The sequence below is a fragment of the Aulonocara stuartgranti genome (genome assembly GCF_965226115.1).
Source record: "Aulonocara stuartgranti genome assembly, chromosome: 20".
In the NCBI taxonomy this organism is placed as follows: domain Eukaryota; kingdom Metazoa; phylum Chordata; class Actinopteri; order Cichliformes; family Cichlidae; genus Aulonocara; species Aulonocara stuartgranti.
In genome coordinates, this window is record NC_138956.1 from 4,702,602 (window position 1) to 4,726,459 (window position 23,858).

General features: G+C 42.8%; 1 protein-coding gene and 1 long non-coding RNA gene across 6 annotated transcripts in view; both read left to right on the top strand.

The window, feature by feature from the left end:
• The window catches only part of rerea (arginine-glutamic acid dipeptide (RE) repeats a), a 132,272-nt gene extending 128,999 nt beyond the window's left edge, over positions 1-3,273 (top strand). For 2 of the 4 annotated variants that reach the window (XM_082518710.1, XM_082518712.1), the window contains 3 exons: positions 534-704; positions 814-994; positions 1,102-3,273. In XM_082518710.1, the coding sequence (XP_082374836.1) occupies positions 534-704; positions 814-994; positions 1,102-1,135 (386 nt within the window). In that variant the 3' untranslated portion in view covers positions 1,136-3,273. The remainder of the gene's footprint in view (positions 1-533; positions 705-813; positions 995-1,101) is intronic. The other 2 variants (XM_082518711.1, XM_082518713.1) reach the window with 1 other exon arrangement.
• Positions 3,274-17,515: 14,242 nt separating this feature from the next.
• Positions 17,516-23,858, top strand: part of LOC309696498 — a 31,724-nt gene continuing 25,381 nt past the window's right edge. The window contains exons 1-5 of one of the 2 annotated variants that reach the window (XR_014273520.1): positions 17,516-17,615; positions 18,616-18,671; positions 19,524-19,584; positions 20,430-20,529; positions 23,046-23,153. This is a non-coding gene — a long non-coding RNA (uncharacterized lncRNA). The remainder of the gene's footprint in view (positions 17,616-18,615; positions 18,672-19,523; positions 19,585-20,429; positions 20,530-23,045; positions 23,154-23,858) is intronic. The other variant, XR_014273519.1, reaches the window with a different exon arrangement.

A 23,858-nucleotide genomic window follows, 5' to 3' on the forward strand; every position in this document is an offset into this window, starting at 1 on the left:
AGATGCCAGACTGCTTTTTGAGTTCAGGAAGCATGTTGCTGTTTGAAATTTTGCCATTTATCTGCACTTATTCTGATGTTGTTTAAAAGGAAAGAGATGTTTTGACAAAGTTGTTGCAGTGAAATGAACAAATGATATATTGTATTAAGTATCGAAGTGAGCATATCTGTCATGGTATTGTATCATTTATATATTTATATTTATATACATATATATATATAATATGTACTGCACTAATTTGTTACTCCTCTCATTAAAGACTGAACAAAGGGACTTGTGATCAGTGTCACTGTAATGTAGTGTACATCACTGACAGGCTGGATGACAGGAAGTCATATCTTCCTTAAGTTACTGACAGAGCCAACAGATTTTTTACAATGGATAAATATAGTAACGTAGTCCCTGCAGTCTTTAAATCAACCTTGAGGAGTAACGTTACATTAAGCTGAGTATCATTAATGTCTGTAGCATGCTGTGTGATACACTATCTTGTAATGAGTGTACCCTGAACCTAAGACTCTGACTCCCAGAAGGTGGTGGTGAATGTCTTGTGTGTCCTCCAGGTTCCGGCGGCCATCCGCTGGCAGTAGATCCCCTGGCCGGACCTCACCTGGCACGCTTCCCTTACCCACCCGGCGCCATCCCCAACCCTCTCCTGGGCCAGCCGCCGCACGAACACGAGATGCTGCGACACCCAGTTTTTGGTAGGTTCTCAGCCAGTGTTGACTCTCCTTACTCACATCTATCAGTCTGAGCTTCTATCATCTATCAGTCTGAGCCTGATCACATTTTCTGTGTTGGGTCTTCCTCCAGGTACTCCATACCCACGGGACCTACCAGCAGGTATTCCACCAACTATGTCGGCGGCCCATCAGCTGCAGGCCATGCACGCCCAGTCGGCCGAGCTCCAGAGGCTAGCCATGGAGCAGCAGTGGCTGCACGGGCACCATCACATGCATGGAGGACCACTGCCTGGCCAGGAGGACTACTACAGGTAGTTTATCCTAATTATTGTTGTAGTCGGGTTTTCTGAGCATGCTTGATTATGTTTTGTTTTTTTGTTTTTTTTAATTTTAAAACATTGCTCTTTTGTCCTTTCAGTCGACTGAAGAAGGAGAGCGACAAGCAGCTGTAACGAGCCGAGGGAGGCGGCGACTGACAGGTGCAGGACACAGGAAGTTGTTACAGAGCAGTTTCAAAGAGGCTCTTCAGGATCCTCTGAACACTTTCAGTTTTGACGAACAGAAAAAGCCAAGTGAATCGTCTGAGATTTCTCCTGAGATTTTTGTTTTTGTTCATGTCGAGGACCTTTTTTCTTTTCTTTTCTTTTAATTATTATTTTCCAAGACATTGACTTTCTTTGGTATATAGCCAGTAGTGACAACATCCTCAAGACTCCTGCATGACAAGCTTCCCTGATGTTTTTTTTGTAGGTGCTAGAACAAGACACTGTGCTTATTACAAAACAAACAAACAAAAAAAAAAAAGAAAAAGCCGAGACCGGTCAGACCATTTATGGAAAAATAACAAGTGCTATCTTAAATTCAACATTTATTTTAATACATTGTTGGAGGTTTTTCATAATTTTAAGAAAAGCTACAGCATGGTGTTTTTGAGTCTGTAAATAGTATATATAAACATATAATTATTATTATAATTATTATTATTACTAGGTGTGGACTCCAAACCAAGTCGTTTCAACCTCCAGTTATAATTGTTTCAAAGCATTATCCCTTGTTTCAGAGGGGAGCACCATGGCATTATACGAGCAGTTTCTGAGAGTTACGGTTGCGTTGTGACGTTCCTCTGACATCACTGTTTAGATTTAGCCACACATGCACTATGTAAACCATCAGCCTGTCACGCCAACCACATCCATTCATCGCCTTCCACGCTCGGCCGGTTGAACTCGGCGTGTGGACTTTTAACGATGGGGGAAGCACTTGAAGAAGTGACACCGTGGTCGCTGGCGCTTCTGTGGAGTGCACGCTGAGGATGGAGGGAAGATATTAAAAAAAAAAAAAGAGTTTGCACTGAAGGAGCGTCCTCGAGCTCAGCTGATTTTATCCATTTTGATTGAAATTACTATTTAAGAGCCAAATGAATCCTCTACTTTTAGGATTTCTTTTTAAAGGATATGTGGTCACCTGAAACATCGGCTGAATGAAAGAAATTTGGGGGGGGAAATTGCTTTGATTTTTTTTTAAACAGTGTTCACTGTAACAGGAGCCTGACAGGACTGTTTTTGTTGTGTGAATGAGTGGCTGTGAGTCTGTTCTAGTTTGTCTTCTAAATGTCCCCCCCCCCTTTTTTTTCTTTCCCCCGTCCCGTCATCGGTGTTTGTTGCAGGGCTCAAATCCGACTGAGCCATCCTCCACCTAGGCTGTAATAATGTTCACTGTGACACTAGAGGGGGGCCTGCCGACACTTGACCTCCAGGAGGTGTAAGGTCGATGATGTTTGTGCGTGCCTGTGTGTGTGTGTGTGTGTGTGTGTGTGTGTGTGTGTGTGTGTGTGTGTACTTTTTTGTACGCCTTGGTTCCTTAGGGATACACATGGCCTTCTGAGGCCTCAGAGGTGGTGTTTGTTTCTGCCACTGACTGTTACATGTAGTGTTGACCCGTCATTACCAGTGCACACGAGCCCACGTTTTTCTTTCTGTAGCCCATGACACAGATTCTGCAATTATTCCATGCACTAAGACTGTTTGACCGTCATGGACGATTTTATTTGATTTTATAATTGTATAATTTTATTTTAACTAATCAAAGAAACTGTACTTGCATTTAAAAGCGACCATATCGTCCTATGGAGCACTATCATTTACCACACTCGCGTCTCTGAAGCTCTGACAACAGCCTGTCCACTCTTGTCTTTCCATCGCCCACCAATTTATCCCTCGCCCCACCATGTCTCCTCACAACCTACTCTTCTTCAGCATCATCATCATCATCTCCTCCTGACGATCCCTCACCTCCTACTCCCTCTTTTTTGTGTCTCCGAAGCCTTTGATGTTAAGTGTTGTCAATGGTTTAGCTTCTTGTTTCAAAGCGGCAATAGCAGAATGTAAATTCTGACTGCTAAGATTTATATATATACTGGTATCTTGAAGCTTATTGTATATATGAGTAGTCACCATGGGATGACACAATGTAAACAAAAAAGTAGAAATAATAAGAAAAATTGTGAGTCCTGTGTTCTCTCCATTTGAGTATTTTGTAATTTTTTTGAAAAATTTGTGGAATTAAAATAAACAACTACGTTACACCACAAGACCGCCTCATCTTTTTTCTTCTTCACGCTTTCTTTTTCCGTCTGCACGTGGTAGGTTTATTTTATTTATTTATTTTTCTGGAAGCGACGCGCGAAATCCAAGCGGGAAAGAGACAGTAATCCTGTTTTAGGGGTAAACTATTTGGATTATTGCTCAGAAAGAAAGCAGGAAGTGCTCTTAATTCCTCTTGTTTTTGTGTGTGTGTGTTATTGAAATGTAATTCTGCAGCTGAGCAGACGGGATTGTTGCCGGGTCTGTTTCCACATTTGCTCCTGAATAAAGGATTTTTTTTTCTTCTTCTTGACAAGCTTTAAAAAAAAAAAAAAGGATACCTGCTTCTTACATTTCTTCACCCTTCCGTTTTCTCAGCTTCACAAATACTGAGCTTTAATAGATCACCTCAGCAGCAGGTAGTGAATCTCAGAGCTGAATATTGCACTGCTTTGGTATAATAACATCAAAGCCGGGCTAAGCCAGAAGGAACACCTACTCAGGCTCAGATGCCTTGCTATCAGCGGGGCAGGGCTGTCATTTCATCCTGTGTGTGGGGAGTGATAGACCGGCAATCTGTGATGGTGTGCCGCAGCGACGGGTGTCATTTTGAGAGGGAGCTATTATTCTACTGCTGCTCTCTGAAATGATGCCCTGTCCTCGGGAAAATCGAGGTTCCTTGGATGCTGTATCCCCGGGCTGTCATGTGAGGAGGTGCTGCTTGTTGTTGTTGCCGGCTCGCCTCACCTCCCCATAAAACACAAGACGTCAGAGCCGAGCAGCACTGGCTGGTTGAATTATTCATCCCCCCCTCCTCCTCCTCCCTCTCCCTCCTCCACACCGGCGATGGAGCGACTGTGACTTGTGTCAGCTCAAATCCTTCTCATAATGCTGTGTGTACCCCTCAGGCAGGCAGAGAAGGGGGATAGGCGGTCTTGAAACATTTTTGCTCTTTCACTCTGAGCAGCAATATGTCTTGTGCTGTTCTCGCGCTGTTCTGTCTGTTGCAGCAGGTCGTGGACACAGAGCCTCCTCATCTCCACCGTCCTGCTGTCTTTTTCTTTCGCTCCACTGGGCCTGCCTGCTGCAGAGTGTGATGCTCGGCGGCGGAGACGAATCTCCGCGCCATTAGAGCATTCAGTCGGAAGGTAGCTGGGTTCATTCTTCCGGGTAGCTTTGCAGCAGCCCTGAAGCTGAGCAGGACCCTGTTTATCTCAAAATGAGCTGTGGTGACATAACAAAAAAACCCTTACAGCTCTGCTCCTGCTTTTATCCCTCATCCACTATCTGGAATACATAGACAGGAGACATGATACTGTACATTTTCTCTGTCTGCTATCCAGCCAAGTGCCATCACTCTCTTTAGTTTTATGTGCATGTTCCAGAAGTTCCTCATTCACATTTGGGCCACCATTCAGTCATTTCAAAAACAGGAAACCTGTAGTTAGGATAGAAAATAAATAAAGCCTCGATAAATTGAGCACAGCTGTAGGAATTTGATGCATGCAAATAATAATTAAACCCATCTAAAATGCAAATGAGGTAATCTCCAACAGACATATGTGTAATTTATTTTCAGTCCTGCATTTCGGAACTAGCTGAATATTTATGTGGATGGCACGGCCAAAAGGTTAAAGCGAGGTTTTATGATAAAACTCCAGAATGAAAACTCTGCAGCAGAAACTTCTGTCTCTGCTGCAAAGCTGATGTGAGGGGAGGAAAAATGAGACTGATTTTATAAAGTATATAGTTTATATAGTTTATTTATTTATGTTAACCAATGATGCTCTTGATCCCAAAGTTTAGAGGGAGATCAGAACTCTGACTGGATGAGAATAGCTCACCGACTGAAGCCGAAAACCTCCTTGGCTGCTTCAATGGCTGGTTTTTGGGGGTTTTTGGACGGTTGTGATGCTAAATAATGAAATGCTATCCAACTAATTTTGATGTATCTTTTCTAAATGGAAGCCCAATGTTGCTCCTGCAAGCTGTGAAGTCATCAGTGAACTCTTTCACTATCAGGACTACAACCTTGAGCTCATACATGAGGTCGATCACGTTGCAGCTCCTTTTTTTCCTGCTATAATTTTGATAAAAGGTGAACTCCGTGAAGATTTAAAAAGGAAAATTGTAGATTTAGAGCAGATTCCATGATCATCAGTTCAAACAATAATATATACAAGTCCAAATTATTCAGATTTGTCACCACATTGGTTCTTTTTCCATACTTCCGTAAACTGTCACCCTCAGACGGGAGGAAATTTGTTATAATGTTAAAGATCAGCCCAGGAATCACCAAGGATGAATCCTGCCATGAACTGGAAAAGACCAGCGTCACTGTCCACAGTGAAGCCAACTGTATATCTGCTGACCAAGAAACAAGTTCCTGCACCAAAATCAACACCTTCAAGTTGGACTGAAATTTGCAGCTGTCTACATAGAAAAGCCAAATGCCTTCTGGAGGAAAATTTGAGCTATTCTGCAACAACGACAAGAGGTATGTTTGGAGGCGTGAAGGTGAGGCGTGCCAGCTGTCAAGCATGGTGGTGGTAGCACCATGATTTGGGGCTGTTTTAATCAAAAGTAACATTTTAAATCCAAAACGTCTTCACATTTCCGACACACTGGGAAATAATCAGGGTGTTTCCTCCACCGCTGCTTCAGACTTCTATAGCTCACCTTTTTTTTGTGCAACTTTACTGCAGTTACTTTCCACATTAAAAATTCATACGACCCTCTCATAACAAGCCTGTGTTGCTTGTTAGGTCCACTCAGAGCAGCATATAATTTATGATAAGAACAAAGGAGCTGTTCTGCACCATCCCAGGAGGATCCTGCAGGCCTGCATACCACAGCATCATAACCCCTGTCTTTTGTTAAGAGCTTGCTGCCGTTTTGACCAACTTTAACGTTCATTCGCCGTGCGTGTGTGTGTTTATCTTTGAGTATCTGTTTGCGTTGCTGCCTGCTGTGTGTTTGAGGCTCAGGCTGGAGCTCCCATGCTTCTAATGATATCCTGCCCTCACATTTGTGTCATAGCCGATCTGGATTCCCCCTTGTCTGCACCAGCGGATCAACCCACTGGCCCGGTTTGTGCATTCCTCACTCGCCCCCAACACACACACACACACACATAAACGCCCTCAGCAGGCCTCTGCGCTGACGCCTACCACAAACCTCACACAGACTGCCTCTCCTTCTCCCACACTCGTTCTCCCTTCTGTCTCTATTGTCTTGAGTTTTATTTCAAGGGAGCAGCCTGTAGCCAAAGTCGTAGGAACTCTTTGCTCAATAAAGCGTGCCAGGTTCGGGTCCTTGTTGGCAGGAGAGAGACAATGTTAAGCTCACACGCTAGACTTCCAGGCTCCTCTTTATTGTGTTGTCATAAAGCATGCAGCTGGCACATACTTAACGTTCAGTGGGACTCGGGGCTGCCGCAGCACACCGAGCCTCGGGTATTGCCCTTCCAGCCGTCCCCGTGCATGTTTCTTACTGTGGCGTCTGTACACTGTCAGAGTCGCAGAGACATGACATTTCAGCTCCTTCAGAGCAAAGCATTTCACTTCGCCATTCACCCAGTGGAAAACCTGGGAAAATAAGAGCCCTGCCGAGACTGCAGTCTACCAAAAATGTCCTCTACTGTCATCTCGGACTAGTGGGACAGTGCAGGGGATATTGGTTCTTCTGGCAGTGCACTCTGTCAAATTTATTTTTCAGATGAAAATAAAGACTTCAGGCTGTGATCTGATTTACTTCTCCTCTGCTTAAAGGGCACAGAAACCCAGAGTGAATTTAAGACACAGCCTGCATACTGCCATGTGGCTAACCCGAACCCTTTTAATGGGTTTCAAATCCCAGAGAACTCAAAAACAGATTCGTTTTAGTGCAGCATTTGTAAATAAATTCTTTTAGTCCTTAAAGCAGAAAGTGCATAATAAACCCCGAACTGCTTTGATTCTGTGCAGGAGCAGCAGGTTAGTACATCAGTGCTTCTTGATGAACTGATTCTGCTGTTGTTGCCGGTCACAGGGTTTGTAACGCGTCCCTGCAGCCTCATCTTTGACATAAACACAGCAGTGTACTGTTACTATTCATAACAGATTATTCACACAGTTTTTAATCTGAATGCACAACTACAGAAGTGTGAATGCCACACGGCAGACACACCTTTATGCTACTAAGCAACAAACACAGATTACAGCTAGGGGAGGACGACAAAGCTTATATTCACTGTGCAAAACTCTTGAGCCACCCATTATTTTTTATATTTCACTAGAAAAATTGGACATGCACTCATTTTTTGTACTGTTACTATGGAAGAACAGCAAATAAGGCAAAAACAAAGTCTTGACAATCCTAACTTTCTTTTTTGCTCAATCCAGGTATGCTTTTACTGCATTATGCATTGTGCTTGGGATCATTTTCATGCTAAAAAAATGCATCCCAAACCACAACAGAGCCTCCACTGTGTTTTATCGATGGCTGTAGAAGAGATTTACACTCCATCAGACCTGTTGCTGCTGATTTTCAGTCCAGTTCTTGTGTAATTTTGCTCACCTCAGCCTTTTCTCTCTGTTTTCCTCCTTTAAGGCTTCTTGACTGCCACCCTTCCACTGAAATCATCTCTGATGAGGCTTCAGTGAACAGTAGATGCTCAACTGAAGGGTCAGATACATCTCTCAGGTCCTGTGTCAGGACTTTGATGGATTTTTTCCTCTCTCTTTCAGATACAGCTCATCTGCGGTTAAGCCCACCACTTCTGCTTTTGTCCTCAATGTTTTTAACAACACATTATCTTTGATAACATACTGTGTTATCTTTGGCTTTTTTTGTAGATTTAACTAAAGAAACAGGAACAAAGTAACAAAGATACAGTTTTCAAGTTCACTGGTTCATCCCTTGAGTTAGGTGCCTTGTTATGCTTGAATGACTCATAGGTCAGTGTTGAGTAGTCCACAGGACTGGACTGAACATGAGTGAAAAAGCAGCCAGTGTCCAGAGAAAAACTTTGAAAGCCTGAAGAACTGTTGCTCAAGGCCACTTTAAAAATGACAACAAAGCGTGGTTCTGTAGAAGCAAAACACAAAAAAATGAGGGTCGGTTTGAGATGTTTGCACAATACTGCACTGTATATCATCCATATCAGAGTCAAATCAAAGTTAATAATTTAAATCAGAATTAACACCAGAATAAATCTCATAATCAGAGACAGGAAGCTAACAGCATGGTCAGATTGGGGTCACATTCAATCCTCTTTTTCAGGTTTATTGACTTGATTCAACTTCCTGCCATCGGAGCGGATGTTTGTTAAACCTGATAACAAACTATTTTTAACCCAGTTTTGATGAGCACAGTCTTTATAGACATATCACACTGTCCCACGAACTTCCTGTTTTTTTACATGGTGAACAACAGCCTGTCTGATATCTCAGGCAGCCAGCTACTGGTGACCTGTTTACATAACATCAAAATGTCCACCTATAGCTAACATACCTTGAATGTGTGGTACATGTAATGCTTGGAAATACACAGATGTGAAACAAATTAAAGGAGAATGCAAGTCAGGCAACAAACTGGCAACCAGTCCGGGGTGTATGCTACCTATCCTATGGCAACTGGGATAAGCTTCAGCCCTCAGCAACTCTGGACTGGATATGGACCGATGGATGAATGGATTGATGGATGGAACGCCCAAACCAAAATGCTGATGACTGTAGTTAAAATCTGGGAGCTGTGAAGGCCATTATACTCATTAGACCAATCAGTGCCTTACAGGTGCGCTACTCATCGTGAAAAGCACTACTCCTATAAGGATGGAAATATTCCATCATAGGATACAGGTGACCACCCAGAATTTTCCTTTTTCCTCACCTCTAAGGTGATGGTTGGACCCAAACCATGGTGCCTAAATGTCCCCCACATATCCCTGACAATCTGCCTCCATCTTTACACTCGAGCTCTTTGAATAATGTGTGAAGTAAAACTTAAAGCGTTCTCTGCCTTTGTCTCATTTCCGTGTTTTGAAGTCCATTAAAATTTAACATGGTGGTACATTAACCTCAAACCTTTACAGTCATGCCCACTCTTTTACTCTAAATTTGTTGCCTTGACCTTCAAATGATAGCTTAACTCTACTAATAGGCAATCTTACCTCCTTCCTGCCCAGGGTTCAGCAGAGCTTTCCTTTGCACAGACTTAAAATGATGAAGGTCACAGCATCGCTTTACCAAGATGAGCTAAATGTCTTCTTTTTATATATAGATGCTGTAGTCTCACCATCATTGAACATATAAACCGGAGAAGCTGCTTACAGGCAAACTGTGGATGGTGCTCCAGGAATGTGGCTCATTTACCGCGGTGAGACTACCGCGGTAAATGAGCAGTTTTGCTATAATCTGGCTTGTTTACATGCTATATTTTTCATATATTGATGTCTAAAGAAAGACATAATCTGAAAAAGGAACAAAAACAGTAAAATTCATAGAAATAATTTGGTTTGCTGTGCATCTTTTCTAGACAATAATAGTCATACAAAAGCAGATTAGCCGCTCAAACCCACAAGATCATGATTGTGAGTTTAAGATTAATTAATAGTGTTTCCTAAAGGTGGATTTCTGCATTTGGACTTGAGCATTTCTGTTAAGCAGCTACTGAAATATCTTCTCTGCAATATAAAGGTGCTTTACTAGCCAACACAGCCACAAAGCTTGTGCCTGTCCCACACATAAAAGGTGCTTATTGACAGCATTTTCTCCCTGTAGTCTGAGCAGGGGAACAGCACCACTCTCCCCTAAAGGAATGCTTATTATTGTCCTTACTGTCTGCTGTGCTGAGCTTGCTATATGATCATCTCGGTATAGATACATACTCCCTACTCCCATTAGGGCTGTAACCAACGATTATTATTAGCTTTTTTTCTCTTCCAGGAGTAAAAACTGTAAAAATTCAGTTTAGAGTGAAATAAAGAGCAAAGCTGCAAATCCTCACACAGACACTTTTCCTGATAAATCAAACCATAAATGTGTTTTATTTTGCACAACAGATGTGACTCTGGGGGAATCAGGTTGTCATTAACCGACTGGCCTAACATGCTATAGAGCAGCTTCACAGTCTCCCATTATGCAGACAGCGCGTGTTCGACCCTGGCCTGTCATGCTTGCTGTGGTGGCTTTATAAAAGCCTGCCTGTCTATGGGTAGCAACAGCACCAAAGCTAAATAAATCACAGGCAGTAAATGGCTTCTACTCCTTAGCAATTTCCTCAGCTATCATCAGTCTGTGGGCCAGGACTGATAGTATGCTGTCAGTCGCCTGCTACCACGGAGAAGCCCGCTACTGGTTTTTCCTGTGGTGTGGCAACTGGTTAGCCTCACCTACTGCTGTGCTAAGGACTATAGCTAGACTAAGAAGGGGGCCTTGGGGCCAAATAAGGGCTCTGGGGTGCAAGTGGGGCTACCACGCTGCGGCTTGGGGACAAGGAGCACCCTGACCTTGTGTTTGTGCTGTAGCCGACCCCGTGATAGATGGCGTTGCCAGTGCTTTCACCCACTGCGCCGTGGGGCTGTCCACTTGCCCTGACACAGATGGATTGGCCTTTGTTTTTTTCCCCTCACCTCTGCTGTGTAATTAATCTTCAGTTGGAGTCCATGGAAGAGAGTGCTCGGCCACTGTGCTGGCAGATAAACTCACCGGCGGGCGGGCAGCAGCAGCCTTCAAGGCCCCGAGGACAAGCACCACCTCGGAGATGGAGAAAGAAGAAAAAAAAAGATGTTTAAATGCATGCTGCCCCAGGCCTCCTCACTCACCTTGGTTATCAAAAGAAGAGGAGGCGAGCACAATATTTGTCCCTGCTCCAGAATACAATTTATTCTGGATGAAAATAGCATCTCTGGGAAGATTCGGCAGTAATAGACCATCTCCAGCACCACTGTCATCATATATTTTACACCGAGGCCTGGTTTCTCTCTGCCTATTGCCTTACCCGCACCACACGTTTTCTGCTTCATTTCACAAGATAATAAGACTGTGGGCTGAAATGTCTTAAAGCAAATGGACATATCTGTGCTACTATTTTTTTACGCTCTGTTTGAATGTGTAAGTCAAGCGGCTGCAAAGAATCCACATTACACTGGTACGGGTTTGTTTAATGAAGGCTGCGAGCATAAAGCGGCATTTTATGCCCAATTATAAAGGAAAGAAAATGTGAATCATCCATTTTTCTCTCTTACTGTTACATGAAACATCTCCTAAAAGTGCAGTATTATAGATTTACTTATATATTTACAATATAGCTTAGTCCCTTGTTTGCTTTTACCACAGATTACTAGAGTTTAATATTTGATCTGATAACACTATAATAAGTATAACTGAGTGTAAATATTTATGCCATCAGTGTAATGGCAGAAACGTTGATATCTCTATAATGACTCGAATGAAAACGGTTTCTTTTAAGCGTTGTGATCCAGGCGGTGTTTGTGATTTGAGTGTAAAATCCTCCTTTGGGTGAAGTAGTGGGCTGCTAATCACAGGATGTGGTTAATCCCTTGGCTGTGGAGCTTTTCACCAGCTGAGAGCAGCGAGGTTATGGACAAGCTGAAGCCCCCTCGAGATGGAGGTGTGAAGCAAATCCAGGCAAATCACTGAGCCTCGAAATGAGCCATACAGAGACAAAATAGAAGAGCTATACTGCCCCCCCCCCCCCCCCCCTTTTTTTTTATTTTTTTTTAAATTTGTGCGTGTGTGAAAGGAAAGTCTTCATAAAGCTGTTTTTAATACTGTGCAGAGGGACAGGTCAATTTAATGAGGTGATGTGAAGCCTGGAAATGAATAGTGTTGTGATATCCTGCAGCACCGCAAATAGAGGCACTGGGAGCCATTGAGCTCCGGAGCCTGAGGCACAGGACTGCAGAGCAAACAGGCAGTGTTAGTTCACTAAATGATGCGGAATGGATGCCGGATAATCACCACACTGCTCATAAATTCTCCTTTAAAGGCACCTCGTAGAGCAGCCTGAGTGCATCTTCTTTATATAGCTTTACTTTAGGTCACATGATCCAAGCATATGACAGCGACGATGCCGTAATAATCGGGATTAAAGTGAATCTAATGAACAGATATAGCACGTCAACGCGCAGCGCTCATCCCGATTATGTGTTCTCGTGTTGAACATTTCTGCGGAGCAGCCCCCGGGGTTACGGAGGAACAGTGCACGGCTTAGTCGAGCCCTCCTCCCTCCTTTCCTCCCTGCACGCCCTCCACTCCTGTGGCTGGCTGCAGATTTAATGGGCTTAGCAGCTGTTGAGGAAAAGCAGTGAGGGCTTGTGGCATATGCTCTGGTTAGAACAAAGAGCAGCGAGCTCGCCACATGAGCTGCAACTGCCTGAGCTGAACGCGGCGCTGGCACAGGGGCTGCACTCGACCATTAAACCGTTTTACAGCTTGTGCTCGTTCAGTTTATTTGATTGACGTTTTTGTTTTTGTTTAGTTAAAGCACTACTGTGAATATTTTGATCATTTCCCTCCCATATGACAAAAAGAGCTGATTTTGTTTTTAGATTTTTTTCCTTTTTTTTTTTAGGTGTTTGTACGCGAGGCAGCGGTTAACCTTCTCTTTGCAGTGGGTGTGTAAGCCTGTTAATTAATGAAACAAGAGCAGAGCATGGTGTATTTCAAAGGTTCTTTAAAAGGCACTTGACAAGGCCGCCCTCTTCAGGGAGCGCTGTAACCCGTCCAGCACATCTGCTTTCAATGTGCATCATGATGTCATTCGGAGGGAAGGCGGTGCAGAGAGTCCTCTACTGGAAATGCACATGTATGCCTCTGTGTGGAAAAGTTTTTCTCTTATTTAAAGTGTGGCTTTCTCCAGATGGCATGTGCACCAATTAATGAAAAATTATTAAAGTTTCACTCTGATTTTCTTCTTTTTAAAGCAGGAAAAGTCATTATTTTTCCTTTTTCAGGCAGATGAACACTGAGCTGATTTTCTGCTCGGAGTCTTTTTTTTCCATTTGATCTGGCAACATGCTCTACTGCTGGCCGCAAATATGGTCAGATTATTAGCTGTAAACTAATTAATTCTGGCAAACGTGATCCTCAACACTCACACACTGATTCTGTTGAGTGTTGAGCTGCAAAAAAAGGGGGAGAAACCAACTGCCTTGTATCTGTATTCAGATTCAAATACAGCATGCTCTGCACATGCAGATGGCATGAAGTGGCTTCTCTTCACACACACACACACACACACACACACACACACACACACACACACACACACACACACCCTGCCCATGCAGTGTGATTACTCACACAGCTAGCAGATGTAGTGGAAACAGGCCAATGTAAGTTTTATTGCAGCATGCACGCTGTGCATACACGAGCTTTAGCAGGCAATATGTGTAAACACTGATAAGGTTGTGTTTGTGTAGTGTGTGTGTGTGCGTTTTGCTGGGTTTCCTTACTGTTAGCAAACACGCTGTGGAGCCACGTTCTCCCACTCGCTGCTGACAGAAACAGCTCAGCGACTTTTGCGTGGGAGGGAAATGTGGCAGGTTCGCTAACTGTCTGTGCTCATAACAGTACAGTGTAAGGTGTCTAAATCAAGAAGTTGCTTGCTTGCTTGTGTGTGTGTGTGTCTCTAGGTGTGTACGAATAAAAGCAGGCAGTGAAAGATGTCTCTTGCATTGCCTGCTTGCCCTCATTAAAGGAAATATGTCCCTGCGCAAGCAGCGCTCCAGGGAGGCAGAAATGTTTGAACATACCAAATGGCTTTCAGTGAAGCAAACTAAAACGGTAAACACTTGACATTGTGGCAGAGAGATATGAGAAGGCCGGCTGTGAAGGGGGAGGAAGGGGAAAATGAGAGCGAGCGAAGAGGCCACTGGGTGAGCGGTGGCTTATCATGCGTAATCTCCACCAGTGCTGCTCGTCAGTCTCGTCGTGGCTGACCTTGTCTCGAGCGCTGCTGTAGGCGTGACCCTCTATCCCAGCGTGGCTGAGCGGACCTGTCACACTCTGTTTGTCCGCGAGCCTCTCCGCCCGCCGCGCACACATACCCACTGGCCACGCTGCTCCTGCGTACGCTTCGCTTCCCTCACAGCGTAACACCATGAAAATGAGCTGAAGATAAAAAGGTTGCACAGAAAAAAACCCTACAAGATCACTTTCACGATTCTATTTATTGTACTAAAATATTGTTTAAATCCAAAAAAGGCAGCTTAGATTTTAAGCGCACACAGAGTTGAGTGCATGGCGGGTTGGTGAGACAAGGTGGAACAACAGGAATTAAAAGCTAAATAAAATATAATGCATTGCCCTCACTAATTTCCCTTTTTATGACTCTAAATGGCTTGTGGTCATTTTTGTACACCATCTAAACCAAGTTCTTATTTGCCACTAGCTTAAAGGTAAAACTTTTAAACCCTTTTAATGTCAATAAATTCTGCAAAGTCTGCCTTTCATTTCTGATACCCTGTTTAAGCTACTCAACCCCAAGCAGGTTAATCCCCACCGAAGATGTAAATCTTAAAAAATGTTTAAGTGTTTGACTCTAAGCTGCACATGCACATGCTGGGATATATTCATAATCTCTAGGATTTATGGACAATAAGAAAATATACTCCGCTGACTCATACTTTGAAAGATTAAAAGTAGCAGGTGGTAAAAGGTTAATTAGGCATAAAGATATATATTTTATTTAATAAAAATAATATTTTGCAGTTCCTGTCCCAAGTGGAGGAGTTCAAGTATCTCGGGGTCTTGTTGGCGAGTGATGGGAGAAGGAAGCCGGGGATCGACAGACGGATTGGTGCTGCGGCCGCAGTGATGCGGACGCTGCACCAGTCCATCATGGTGAAGAGAGAGCTGAGTGTAAAAGCGAAGCTCTCAATTTACCGGTCGATCTACGTCCCTACCCTCACCTATGGCCACGAGCTGTGGGTAGTGACCGAAAGAACAAGATCGCGGATACAAGCGGCGGAAATGAGCTTCCTCCGAAGGGTGGCTGGCCTCTCTCTTAGAGATAGGGTGAGAAGTTCAGCCATCTGGGAGGGGCTCAGAGTAGAGCAGCTGCTCCTCCACATCGAAAGGAGCCAGCTGAGGTGGTTCGGGCATCTGACAAGGATGCGCCTCCTGGGTGAGGTGTTCCGGGCATGTCCCACCGGGAGGAGGCCCTAGGGCAGACCCAGGACACGCTGGAGAGATTATATCTCTCGACTGGCCTGGGAACACCTTGGTGTTCCCCCGGAAAAGCTGGAGGAGGTGGCTGGGGAGAGGGAGGTCTGGGCTTCTCTGCTTAGACTGCTGCCCCCGCGACCCGGCCCCGGATAAAGCGGAAGAAGATGGATGGATGGAATATTTTGCACACCCTAGGTCTTGTTGGTTATTATTAAGCGTAATATTGTGGATGTGCTGTGATCCCCTAACATTAATCTGTTGGAAGTTTATCCATATCACAGTATGAGTTAATATTCACATTTTATAGTCTTAATTTGGTTTTAACCAAAAAATAGTTATACCTTTAGTCATGAAGTTGTATTTGGTTCATTTGAATCAGTCTTTTCTGACATAATTATGATAAAAAACTTTGATACTTCGCAGCCTTACAGACTTATTTGTGTCACACAGTTCTGATAAGCAAAAAAATTCAAACAATTTGCTTCACAAATTAGTTGCAGTCACCTTTTCTGCTGAGCCCCACTTTGTTTGTACCCCACACCCCACAATTCCTTTTAATCATTAACAATAACCAGTTCAAATGTAATTTTACCAAATCATATTCATTCAAAGTAGTTTCATGTTTTTGCCTGATTTGTATGTGCCCCACCTGCAGTTGTTCTGTCATCACGGGAAGAGCAATTATGCAAATAGTGGTCCTGCGGTGTAGTGGTTCACATATTTGCCTAACAAGTGAAAGATCTCCTGGGAGGAGACACCAGTCCCTGTGGAACAGCATTAGGAAGGACATCCAATGTAAAATCTGCCGACTCAAACATGCAGAAACCTGCTGGCGAACCCTTGTGAATAAGCAAAAATCCAAAAATAGATTATGTATGTAAAAACATAGTGGTTGTGCTGTTACATTGAGAACCTATACAGCCATATCTCCATCTTCCAGGTCATAACAGTCTTGAGCGCTTGAAAAGAAGGTGATTGGACTTCGCCTCTCATCCAAGAGACCTCTTCACTTCTAAAACGACTGGCGGAGAGTTCCAGGTATTTAACCCTTAGAGGGGGCTGTCACCTTGGAGGTGAACCAGAGGGTCACTGACTTACTATTATGTCATCACATGAGGCAAGATGTAAAAAGTTACAAACAATATATTTATTTGTTCTTTTAAATAAAAAGTCTTCATGCCAAATGAATCTTTTTTTTTCCAAAACACAAATTTTGGAAGTGGCTTTAAAGCTTTCAACTTCTGGTAATTTAGGATCATTTCAGTGTTCAGCAAAGGTTCTTCCAAACTCCAAAACAATATTTAATTTTATAACGATGGTTAACAACCAGTCTTAATGTTATTGTTGTCATTTTTATGGGTGGCTGACCAGAAGATGGCGACAGAGCGCCAAGGTTGATTATATAAAACTCAAATATTTCAGCTGGACAGAAAGTCTAAATAGGATCCACTAAATGCACTTCATCTAGCATTTTTACTACAAAATTTGTAAAAATCAACTTACCTAATAGTAGTATGTGGAGTTACCACTAACATTGTTCATGCAGTTTTGTGCTTTTGTGATCAGAGAGTGTCCATTGTAGCTGGTGGGAACGAAAGATTGTAGCTGAGGAAGTGAACTGGCTACCTATTAATAAGAAATAGGACATGCAGAGGATGATTCCCTCACTTGTGTTGTTGAAGCTGTTTCTGATCCGGATTTTGATTTGTGCATACACAGTCAACCTGATTCAAGAAAGATCTAAAATATAAGAAGGTAATAGGGTAGATTAATTTTGTCAGACTTCAACAAAAGAGGTGGGCCAATTATTTGATTTCGGCCCAATTTACAGTTTTTTGGATTCTGACTAGACCTAGTTTTAAAATTGTTTTTGGATTGTGTTAGTGGACTTTTAACTTAATGAGCTAATGCTGTAAAATACTCTTTTTTCACAATAAAAGCCTATTTTCTAGTGCAAAAAGCATTAGTTGAGTTTTTAATTCAATAATTTCACCCCTAATTAAGCATACATCCCAAAAGGGTATTTTACACTGAAAGCAACCGGATGTTGTTACATTTGGTAGTAGGAAGTCAGCTGTTTTCCTGGCAGCATCCCATGACAAACAGAAACCAAAGACTGCTCCCGCTTTCTTTTATATACAGTCTCTATTTTAAACGGTTAAATAAAACAGTGACCGGTAAGTAATGATGACAGTCACGGGCATTTAACTTAAAGTTAATAATTATAATGTCCTCGTTAAAGAGACAACTAATCTAGAAAGTATAAAATAACGTTAGTTAGTTACCAAATGCAAAAATGGCTTCTAGCAATTAAATATTCGATAGCTCTTAGCTAACGCTGCTAACAGTTAGCTGTCTAAAACGCAGCTGTTTTCATGTCTTTAGTATGACACTTTTTAGTTGGGTAATCTAATGCAGCTATGGTGTTTTACCCTGTTAGTTAAACCATAAAATTATTGACATTACAACACATAAAATTAACTTTTTAATTACTAATTGATACCTTTCCTAGCAGTGCTAGCAAGCACTAGGTACACTTCAGTCAAAAGACTTTGTAAGAAGTCCTCTGAAACTCCTCTAAATGTAAAGATTGCTTAACATTTTTTCAAGATTACAAAAAACATGTCATTTAAAATAATTCTTACCACTAATGAAGAGCTTTTATCCAGTTTTGTGCTTTTAATAAATAGATAAAGTCCATACAAACACTGAAGGCTGCACACATACTCAAAGAGCTACATCCAGCTATATTGTAGATATGCTTGCAAAGGTGTGTGAGTACAAGAAAACAATTATTAGAATACAAAATGTTAAATTTGCTTGGATGAGAGGGTCCAGCAGTAGATCAGAGGAATAGGGAAGGATTTGTCTGTGTGTTTTAGTTTGGCTTAGCTGTAGGCTTGAGAGTGTGTGTGTAATTGTGTACAGGGAAAGGAATTTATTGACACTGGGGGTCTGCTGTCATAAAAGGAGACAGGAAGCTACAGTTGGGGGTTGCTGATGCTTGTACCTTTAATAAAAGTTCATAATTGCCATAACTTGGAAGTAGGTTTGCAGGAGACTCTCCACATGCTTATCTGTAAATGTAAGACAACAAGAGGCCAATGGCCCAGTGGATGCAGAGTGGGGGTCTCAGTGTTTGTAATATGTTAACTGTGTTTTGTATGTTGTCTAAAGGAATTTGGTGTAGATTGGGTGAGGAGATTACTTTTATGACCAGCAGGAAGCCACAGGTACAGACACACACACCCACAGTGCTTTAACTGTTACGCACCCTCACCTACATGCACACTCATTCACGTGCTCGCACATACATGCACAAACACAGTTTTCAACACACCATGGGGGTTTTATGATGAGGTCACTTCTATAAAGCTGACTGTAACAAACAAAGGAGTGGGAGATCTGCAAAGGGACACCAGCCTTGCACGTCTTCCCTTCTAGAAGATGCATGCTTAACTGAAGATGAATAAAAGTTTTGTAAAATGGCTACTGAGTCCGGTGCCGTCTCTGGATGCCCGAGGAATAAAAAATAACCAGGGTGAAACTGATTTCGTAACAGGTGTCACACAAGCCAAGGAATATCAGATTTCTTCAGATAATACTATTTTTCAGGCATTAACAGGTGGGACAGACTAAACACTTGAAATGTGCAAATCTGATCTCTTTGCAATTAATATTCAGTGTAAAGCTGCCCTCAGTCATGAGAGCTGCACACATACCAGGATTAATCAGGGTAGATCTCACAGGTCAGTAATACTAGGTTGTAAGAGTCTTGCAGCTCAAAACCCACCTGCACAACAATGCAACAAAAGCTTTGACCTCTACAAATTATGCTGTGCTGGCATGATTTGGATAACTATTCAGATTTTTGTATAATCGCTATTTTAAGTTTTAATCTAGTTATATTTCTGACAGTCAGCAGCACTTGATTACTTCCACTCCATTTTGTGCTTGACCTAATCCAGGTCTGTATTCAGTGATGGATTAGCCATCTAGTAGCTAGAAAACATGAAAATCAACAACAACAACAAAAACCCCCATGAAATTAAAGCTATTAATCTTGTTTGGTTGTCTTCTTCTAGTATCGAGCATCAATCCAGGATTTCATGGATTTCGTATAAGAATAATACTAGTTCACATAAGGTATGCTAATATTTATTAACATCTCCCATTATGTGTTTTGTCTAATATATTTATCATTCCAAAACTACTGTAGATTCCTGTGTTTCAGTCCTCTGTAAATGTGGCCATACAAATATTGCAGTCAAAGAAAAGCTACATATTCTTTATCTGCCTGCTGGGGGTTGAGCTGTCTGCTTGTCTCCATAAGATGGCGCAGTAGGCACATATTTTAGAGTTGGGGTCTAGTTTGTGTCTTCGTTTTAGGGTAGGGAGTAGACAGTAGATGGTGCTGGTGATTTATTATATTGGGGGAAAATGTCTAAATGAAGGATTAATTATTAAAGGTCTGAAATGTTTGTGTTAATTGATCACAAATTTTGAGTTTAAATAGTTTTCATTATCAACTTTATCACTACTACTGAACAAAACCACTTCAGAGGTGTAAATATAAGTTTAGACTTACTCTGATTTGACTTAACAGGCTTAACCTCAAACTTGGGCGCAGCCAGCACCCTAATCACCTTCAGCATTATAACTCAGACAAGAGAATTCTGAAATCTTCATACACTGAAAAAAATAAAATGTGTTAAATGTAAATAATCAAATGTACCTCAGTCACTTACCAACTGTAACAGACCTGCAATAGCTTGCTGAGGACAGCTTCAGCGTGGCCACAGAGAGAAGAACCACTATGCCCAAGGGAGGATTATAGTAATTTCAGCAAAGATTGGACTGTAGGAGAAGAGCTGGGTGGAATATGTGCATGTGTGAATTTGCATGTATATGTGCATGTGTGAATATGGGAGATTGGGGTCATCGCTGACATTCATTATAATGAAGTCTTCACCCTGTCACCTCTCCCACAGTTGCTAAAAGCATCACACCCAATCTGCACTGGTTTCGTGGGAGGAAAAACCACGCAGAAGTGCATCACACATGGCCTGAGAGATAAAGGGCTGTTATAAGGTACTGTTTGACACAGACAGTAGGTGTGTTACTACAAACAGTTTTTTTTAAACCACTTTGACATTTGATAGATGGCCCTGATTATCCCAGTGCCTGTGCGTTTTACAAGAAAACTAAATGGATAATCCAGGTTTATTCTTAGTAAGCCTGATTATGTTAAGCTAGCTTGCAGTGATCCCAGGTAAGAGGGCTCAAACAGGTATTTCAGGGCTTAAAGAAAGAAACATTGTTTTAATTTTGTCTCCTTAAATGTGAATTGTAACTCTTTACTCCTTGAAAGCTTACTAGGAGAAACCACTGAAGCACTTTTTGTGAACTTGGTGCTTACTTCAGGCCTTCTTATAGAACAAAATGAGTGACGGTAGTGAGTTTGGCCTCTGCCTATGCAGCTACTGAGGTGGCAACACTCAGGAGAGGAGAGGGGATGTCGTCACATTTCATCTTTATGGGGGAAAAGGTGAAGAAGAACAAGGGGAAAGCTCAAGCTAATAGAAATGAGGTAATCGGTGTCAGATCAGCTCCCTTTTATATTTATATTACATATAGACCTGTTTTTCCATTACCACTAATTTTATCTCCCCAATTAATTAAATTAAAACAAAAAAACACAAGTGTTGATGCTAATCTTCATTTAGATCTGTCTCCTCAAGGCCTCTGAACTCTGAATGGTAATCTTGTATAAGAAATTAAGAAAGTTTGAGCCGTCGTTTTGTTGTCTTTGGCTCAGAAAATATCTGGAAATGCTTTCCATTGCTCTAGTTGTGCGCTTGAGTAGAACTAAGTTTGCTTCTTTGTTGGGGACTACTGCCAAGCTCTTCCCTCACCTCTCCTCAGTGTAATTTTATTGGATACCCACTGCTTCTCTGCCCTTTCCCAGACAACTTTGTCCATGAATTGCTTTAGACTTGAATGAGCTCAGTGTCTCCCTATACAAGACCTCACTAGCAACTAAAAAGTTTGAGTAAAAAAGTACCACAAACTTGTACTAAGTCATATAATATATATATGATGTCAACCTTCATCATATATATGAATATACTCAAAAATTAGATCTAACTCCTGGTCCTTTTTTTCCCCCTAGTAAATTGTATACAGTGCTCGTGATTGGGTATACTTTAAACCATTGCTAAAAAGAGAAATGTTGCCTTCAGCCACCCAATATTCAAATTAACACCAGCAGAATAATAAACCTGGCAATAATATTGATCTCTTGTATTCTATCTTATTGTTACAGAGGGCTATTTTCTTTTACCTCAGATTATCTGATGACTATTATTGTGTTGTAGCATTTCCCCAATTAGCCGTGTGGGGCTGAGGATAGAATGAGTAATTCCAACAAACGTATTTATTTTTGTTTATATTTTCATCTGTGGAAATATTGGGTGTTTTTGTGTGTGTGGGTGTCTGTGTATGGCTGCAGCCATACATTGCAGAGAGCACTCTTCTATGTGAGCAAGTGTGTACTTGTGTGTTGCGGGTGATGTTGACTTCCTGAGGCTGATCACCACCTTCTTTTCCAGCGTCTTGTTTTTGCCCATCTCTCCGCCTTTGTGGAAGTTGTGTGGGCACCCTCTGGATTGCCTCACCGCCGAAGCATGCCGGACCCTGTTATCCAGCTATCCATCTGTGTTATTGATTTTTTTTTTCTTTTCTTTTTTTCCCCCCCTCTTTGTAGAGTTTCATCTTTCCTCCACTTTTCTGTAGAGCAATGGAGAGGGAGGGAGTGTGAGAAAGGAGGGGCGAGCGAGGGGGCAGAGCACAGATCTGAGAGGTGGGGGTGGGGAGGTGGAGGGATGGAGCGTTGGAGGAGTGGAGCAGCGGTGGGGCTTCTGAGCGTAGGGGTGTAAGAGGTTGGGGTGGGGGGCACTCAGCCTGGACTATGGATGAGCAGAGATGGGGAGAGAGAGAGAGAGAGAGAGCCTCTTGAAGTGTTGAAGCTTCTCCCTCTCTTTCTCTTTCTCTCCTCTTCGTTTCTCTCCATTCTCATGGGAGCATCCCCCCCCCTCATCCTTCTCCTTCCTCCCTCCTTCTCCAAGGCGCCTCTGGTACACACGCTCCACTTGCCACCCCCCTCCTCCTCCTTCTCTTCTTCCTCCTGCCTCTCGCTCCGTCCGCCTGCCTGCCGTCTCTCCATCCCGGGGGGCTCGGGCAGTGCTGGCGGCACAGCCGTGATTTGCAGGAGATTTGTCTAAGTGAGAAGCAATTAGTGCGCCTAAGCACCGCTAATGTATGCACGCTGGGGCCGCCCCTCCTGCTTGGCACTGCCAGGGCCAGGCCGAGCTAGGGCATGGTTTACCTTCTACATAGTCTGCACTTCTTCCTTTCATCCGGAGCTGTCATCTTGCTCCAGCCATAACCCGGTGCTTGGTGATCTATGACCATAATGTGACTTAGCAGGCCACTTAGCTGTGCTACTGTTTACCACATCACTTTATAGCAAGTATTCAGAACTATGTATTCTCCAAAAGGTGGCAGTTTAGAGTGGGGTTGTGAACCTTCTCTCCTCTAATCTTCAGCGAGGTGCATGGAAGTCACTTCTGTCCTTCATCTTCTCCCACACAAGTTTCCACTGCAGGCTCGGCGGAGGCTTCAGTAAACCTGGAAAGTTAGGTCTGTGAATGATGGTGAGTGGTAGCATAATTTGAGTGTGGTTATCCATCCACACATTAGTGTACACACTCAAATGAACACACACACACACATTATAAACACTTGCACAACAAAGTGGAACAGTGGTGGGTGGTAGGATTCCCTTTGAAACCTGCGGTGTAGAAAGGCTTGTTTGCGATCGAGCATGCATGAGGGACGTTTCTGCATGGTGTGACTCTCCAGCTACTTGAAAATGAACTTTGCCCTTTTCTACATGTTCACTCTCTCTTAGTCAGACAAAAACAAGATTAAGTCTGCTCATCCTTGCGCCGGTGCTGACTGCCTTCCAAGTGGGAGCCTACATGGACTGTGGGTGGTTTTGAAGCAAAGTGCTTGTTAATTAAAGATAGGCTAATTACTGGCGCTTCTTAGCCTGGCTTTTGCGGCGCTGATAAGAGGATAATCCCGGAGAGAAAGGCGTAGATCGAAGTGGTCCCGGGTAGACCAGGCCTCCTGCTCGACTGGGCCGGAAGAAAATAAACCCCCCATCCTTCCAACCCCCTCCTGTCCTCTCTCTTTTTCTTTAAAGAGCAGGCCTTGCAACCAGAGTATAGAATATTCAAGCAAGCTGCACTTCAGCTGGAGGAAGCCTACATAAAAGGCTCAGGGACATTAACCATTGCTTGTTAGGCTGAGGGTTTCTGAGTCTCATTTTTTACATCCACAAGTTTAGCGTTGGG